This window comes from Dromiciops gliroides, chromosome 2 (assembly GCF_019393635.1).
Source record: "Dromiciops gliroides isolate mDroGli1 chromosome 2, mDroGli1.pri, whole genome shotgun sequence".
In the NCBI taxonomy this organism is placed as follows: domain Eukaryota; kingdom Metazoa; phylum Chordata; class Mammalia; order Microbiotheria; family Microbiotheriidae; genus Dromiciops; species Dromiciops gliroides.
Window position 1 is genome coordinate 607,300,814 of NC_057862.1, and position 5,983 is coordinate 607,306,796.

General features: G+C 53.8%; 1 protein-coding gene across 1 annotated transcript; it reads left to right on the forward strand.

Moving 5' to 3' along the window:
• Positions 1-407: 407 nt before the first annotated feature.
• On the forward strand, positions 408-5,686 carry SIX2 (SIX homeobox 2). Its single transcript, XM_043987055.1, is given in 5 exon segments — positions 408-970; positions 4,368-4,429; positions 4,432-4,470; positions 4,473-4,519; positions 4,521-5,686. Coding segments are annotated over 5 exon segments (993 nt in total). The 5' UTR covers positions 408-410; the 3' UTR covers positions 4,806-5,686.
• Positions 5,687-5,983: the final 297 nt, after the last annotated feature.

Sequence of the window (5,983 nt, forward strand, 5' to 3'; positions counted from 1 at the left end):
AGAGTCCCGGGCCGAGCCGCGAGGAGCCGAGCTGCGAGGAGCCGAGCCGAGGCCGCCGGCTGCTGGGGAGCCAGACGCAAACTCAGGCGCGGGGGACATCGCGGGGCCCCGGCCCCTTGCGAGGACTTATCAAAGTGACTTGGGAACTTCTTTCGTGCCGCCACCCCTCTCCCCCGCTAACTCCCAACCCCCGTTATTTTTTCCGACTGCTCCCGTTGGGCCCATCTTTCTCGGCTGCCTCCAAACCCCGGCCGGCGCCCCAGATGCAGGGAGGCGCAGCGTTGTGAGCACCCCGGAGCCGCGGTGGGGGGTCGGGGCCGCGAGTCCAGGCCGAGGGGGGTTTCGGGGGGTGGGGCCAGGCCCGGGCCGCAGCCCCGGATGGTGAGCAGGGCCCCGGGGTGGCCGGCACCATGTCCATGCTGCCCACGTTCGGCTTCACGCAGGAGCAAGTGGCGTGCGTCTGCGAGGTGCTGCAGCAGGGCGGCAACATCGAGCGGCTGGGCCGTTTCCTCTGGTCTCTACCGGCCTGCGAGCACCTCCACAAGAACGAGAGCGTGCTCAAGGCCAAGGCCGTAGTCGCCTTCCACCGGGGGAACTTCCGCGAGCTCTACAAGATCCTGGAGAGCCACCAGTTCTCGCCTCACAACCACCCCAAGCTGCAGCAGCTCTGGCTCAAGGCACACTACATCGAGGCGGAGAAGCTGCGCGGCCGGCCGCTGGGCGCGGTGGGCAAGTACCGAGTGCGGCGCAAGTTCCCGCTGCCCCGCTCCATCTGGGACGGCGAGGAGACCAGCTACTGCTTCAAGGAGAAGAGCCGCAGCGTGCTGCGGGAGTGGTACGCGCACAACCCCTACCCGTCCCCACGCGAGAAGCGGGAGCTAGCGGAGGCCACGGGCCTCACCACTACGCAGGTCAGCAACTGGTTCAAGAACCGGAGGCAGCGGGATCGGGCGGCGGAGGCCAAGGAAAGGTACGAGTAAGTACAGCATTTTCACCTTCTAGCTCCTCGGGCTCTCCGACGCGGGATTCCCCCTGACGCTTTCTTCCCACTGTGGGAGGACAGGGTTGGGGAGGAAAGGACTCGTGAGCCCCGCCCTTCTGCTCCCGCCCCCCCCCCTCCCCAGGGCCGTGTCTAAGCTAGAAACCCAGACACTGCTACGGATAATAGAGACCAAGGTATCCCTTTCGTCTAGTGCGCTTTCCCAGCAAAGCGACCTTCTCGGGGAGATGAGAGAATACGGTAGTTCATTCAGAAGCTACAAGGAGCCTGGGATTTGAACCCTGGCCTGGGAACAGAATGTTTTGGTCAGAATCTTCCTTGTGAGTGAAGCCCTTATGGAGTGATAGGAGAAATGAGACAGTTATGGTCATAATTGAATGGATTTGGAAATAGGGGTTGAGAGGTCGAGGTTCTCCAGGTTCGCTGATTGACTTTCAGGAGGGAATCTCCTTACTTCGGTCCTGTTGAAACAAATCCACAGGTGAAGGCAAGTCTGAAGACCAAATTACTGTGCTTTGAGATCTGGTTTTGCCCCCTCCTCATCTCACTCATATATTCAGAAAGGAAAAGAGGGAAGCCAGAAAGAACCCTGTTCCTCTCCCTAAATATATATGTCCCTATTGGAAGGTATTCCTAACGAGAGAGGAGCAGTTGGAAGGAGAGAAGACCCCATTTTACCTTGGTATAGATATCAGAGGACTCAGAGGTCTTCACAGGCAGGCCTGTCCAATATGGAAAAGTAGAAGTTTCTCAGCCAACTGAGCCCGAATGTCCCATTGGCATCGTAATGCTACTGCATTTGGACAACCTTTCCTCCCTGGCCCAGCCTTTTCTCTAGCTGGGCCCCATTAAAGGTAGTAGGTAGGAGAATCTGTTGGTAAAGTAGACTGGAAAGGTCGTCAAAAATAATTCCCAGGCCTAGATGTATGTCAGGTCCTTCCCAGAGCACCAAGGACTGAATACTTTGAACCAGGCCAAGCACCCGGAGCATCCTGGACACCCCACAGGGCCTTGTGTGCCCACTAGTCTTAACAGAAAGGGGGAAAGACACTCAGAGTATGGGGTGATGAAGGAAAGGAAGAAGCCCAGAGTTTAGATGGCAAAGGATGGGTGCAGTGTTAGCTTGACAGAAAGAGTAAGTAAGGCTAACAGGAAACTACAGGACAGTAAATGTTATGGGGGGAGCTGAGGTAAAAGGTATGGAAGTAAACAACAGTGTCAAGTCCCAACGATAAGCATAAAGAATCAAGTCCTCAGGATCAGGAACTTTGAAAAGGACAGGCAATTTTTCTGCAGACCAAGCTACTCTTCTGCATTTATTTTCCCTCAGAAAGGTGTTCTCCACATAGGAAAAGGACATAGGTTAAAAAGAATATAAGGTAATAGTCTCCAGGTGATAAAGGAACTTCAGTTCGTTAAGGAAACTCAGGCATTGTTTTGTGGCTTCCTGGAGAAAGAGAGTCAGTGAGAAAAAAGAAAGCATCCATGCTGAGCCAGAGCTCAGTTGAAAAGCTAAGTCTGTCCTTGGGCCCTGGAAATGTGGGGGGAGCTTTGGTCCACAACTTTTTGCCCTGTGCCCTCTGTCTGATCAGAAGCTACTCAGCCTCAGATCAAATGGGCTTTTCCCTGTTGCTAGGCCTTGCCCAGATAGCAGTCATGGCTCCAAGCCTCCTGTAAAGCAAAAGGTATACCCTGATCAAGAGTAGTGGGGGCCTGGTGGGGACCCCCAAAGTGTATTAAGAATATCAGGCTCTTAATGATACCAGCAGTCTGAGCCCCACCAAGGAAATACAAGATATATCCCACCCCCACCGTTCTTCCCGATCTGGCTTCAACACTCCTAAATTCGTGATTGCTGGTAGTTGGAGACTACAACCTTAATCACCTTGGTGTTTTGGGAAAATGTGTGGTTTATCCTCCCAAATAGGTTTCCTAATTCCCCCAGATCACCCCAGGGACATTGTTTCCCCAAGGGCTGCAAGGATAGAGGTAGCCAGGCCAGAGTCTCTTCCTGGGGAACCTCAGTCCTCCCAAGATGAAAGAGGAACTCGGGAGGATTGACTCCCAGACTTGTCATGTCCATGGGACAAACCCCACATTGTAGATTCACAGACCAGGGTTGGGAGGCCTTCCCTTGAATTCTCCCCATGGGCCTAAGGGAAATGAGAGAAGAATTAATTAAGCTAATTGCTGGCTGATGGGTCAATGCCTAAAGGCCTATTGGGTGGCCTGGAATTAGTGGCCCAAAAGGAGACATTGGAACAGAGACATACAGGAAAGGAGAAGAGGGAAAAGTGAGTTAAATTCCACTGGGGAGGGGGCGGCTAGTGGATAAAGCACCGGCCCTGGATTCAGGAGTACCTGAGTTCAAATCTGGTCTCAGACACTTGGCACTTAACTAGCTGTGTGACCCTGGGCAAGTCACTTAACCCCCTTTGTCCCGCAAAAAAAAAAAAAAATTCCACTGGGGAGATGTATCCAAAGGTCTTGAACTCTAATCAAGGCTCAGAAAATATGTCTGAAAGGGAGGACTAAGAAGGCATCCAGGTAGGCAGCCCCTGCTCAGGGCCTAGTTGGTCTGGGCAAGGAGGTCAGGTTTGCCTGGTGCTCCTGGCAGCTCTTGCCTGCACCCAGCATGCCCTAGCTCTGAAATAAGAATAGTGCGTGGCCACTGCCCTAAGCCACTCCACCATGGGCCAGTCTCAGGCCTCTTATTCTCACAATTTCCATTAGAGGGACTAACTACTGGAATGAGTCCTTGTTCCCAGTCCTTGTTGCTTGAAAGGAACCACATTCTTAGCTTGGAAAAGGAACATGGATACCCTCCCCCCTTTCACTTTCTTTACACCCTAAAGAAAGGAAGGAGAGAGGCAGGACACTTAGAGAGGTCCTGGAGAGCCTTCACCCTCAAAGCCTTAAAGAAAATGTGGCCAAGGTTTGGGAAATGGTGCCGAAAGGAAACCAAGCTCTGAGTGACAGGAGGCACCCAAGGCCCACTGAGCCTGCTAGTTAGCTGTCTCAGCCATCAGGATGAGTGCACAAAGCCTGGGGGGAGGGGGAGAGAGAGAGAGAGAGAGAGAGAGAGAGAGAGAGAGATGAGACGAGACCTAAGAGAGTCAGGCGGGGGAGAGACACAGGAGAACACCAGCAGAGAGACATGGGAGAGAGATGGGAGCAATATCCCAGAGAACATTATCAGGAAGAAAGGCCATGGAGTGGGAATGTGTTAAGAGAGCCCAAATCTGGTTCCAGCCAGAATTTTCCAGGGACTGGACTGTAAAGAACTCCTTCAAATGATTCTCTCACTCTGCTCTCCCCACCCACCCCACCCCCCCTCCCTCCACCCTTCTCTCCTCCCTTCTTTTAGGGAAAACAACGAAAACTCCAACTCCAACAGCCACAATCCACTTGGCACATCCCTGAACGGCGGCGCAAGTCCGTGCTGGGCAGTTCCGAAGACGAGAAGACACCGTCGGGACCCCGGACCATTCTTCCTCCAGTCCCGCGCTGCTGCAGAGCCTCACCGCCACCGGGACTGCCGCCACTCCACAGCCTGGGCCATCCACAAGGCCCCAGCGCTATCCCGGTCCCCAGCGGAGACCCCCTGCAACATCACCACGGCCTGCAGGACTCCATCCTCAAACCCCATGTCCGCCAACCTGGTGACCTGGCTCTTAGAGACGCTCGCCGCGGTCTGGTCCGGCTCCTTCCCTGCCCACCCTGCTCAGGCCCTCACCCCTCCCCATATCCAAGCCCCTCTCGCCCTCTGCCCGCCCTTCCTTTTGATTCCACAAAGTTTTATTAGATTGGAAACTGTATTTTTGAAATGAAAGAAGGCAAAGTGCTGAGAAGAAGCGGCGCTGTCAGCCGAGGGCCGGTGGGCTGGCGGCGGGTATTGGAGAAGGTACTGTAAAGACCCTGGACAGTAGGGGGATGACGTCTTAAAGGGGTCGACCCAGGGCCGAGAGAGGCCGGGACCTGGGTGCTCAGCGCCGGAGGAAGGGGGTGGGGGGCTGTTCGTCTTTATTTTTGTTGTTGTTATTGTTGGTGTTTTACCCGAGTGGGTTTTTTTCCCCTCCTCCAGATCTTTAGACCCTGTTTCTTGACCTCGGGGTGGGAATAAATTCTGGTCCTACTACCAGCGCTTTTGTTTCCTTGCCTGGACTTTAACCATTCCCAGGCCACCTCCCAGAGGCTCGACCACTTTGTCTCTTTTCTCCCTTTCTCTGTCTCTGCCTGTCTGTCTCTCTTCACTTTCTCCCGCCTTTCTTTTGGGTTCTTGCTTTGGCTAAAACTCTGTCTCTTCTGATTTTCTGTGCCCTCCGAATCTGTCTTTTTTTTTCCTTCCCCTCTCACCCTCCCCATTATCACCACCACCAATCTTCCTATTGCTGTCTGTCCCTCTGCCTGGCTCCGTCGGTCTCTCAATCTAATTCCCCAAGTTATCACCTTCCTTCTTCAGGAAGGAGAAGGCACAAGGCCCCGAGGGCCGAGGGGAATAGATTCTGAGACTAGAGCCCCCCGGGACCCCCGAGAGGTTCACTTCCAGCTGCAGGTGTAAGATTTTCCTATTTAACCTTGAAGGAGGGAAAGGAGATCAAACCTGATATAAATGGCCTCGGGATTTTCTCTCCCGCGATCCGGCTCCAGGACTGGACCTCCCTACTTCCCGGCTGGACGGACTGGGGTTGGGAGGGGCAGCACGCTTTTAGAGGGCCAAATTGAACCCCCAAAAGCTCCCAATCCCACACTCCCAAATCCCGACTGTGACCCGTCCGAGTTTCTCTCTCCCTGTTTATACCCTCTTGTGAATGTTGTTCGGGAAATATTTCTGCTTTTATTTTATAATAAAATTAGAAATCTTAAAAAAAAAAAAAAACAACGAACCCACAACGCAATCCAACCCTCCTGTGTGCAGTGTCTAATTCCCAGCCAGGGACTGTAAGTGTCCCTGGTGCCTCTCACACCCCTCACCCTATTCCA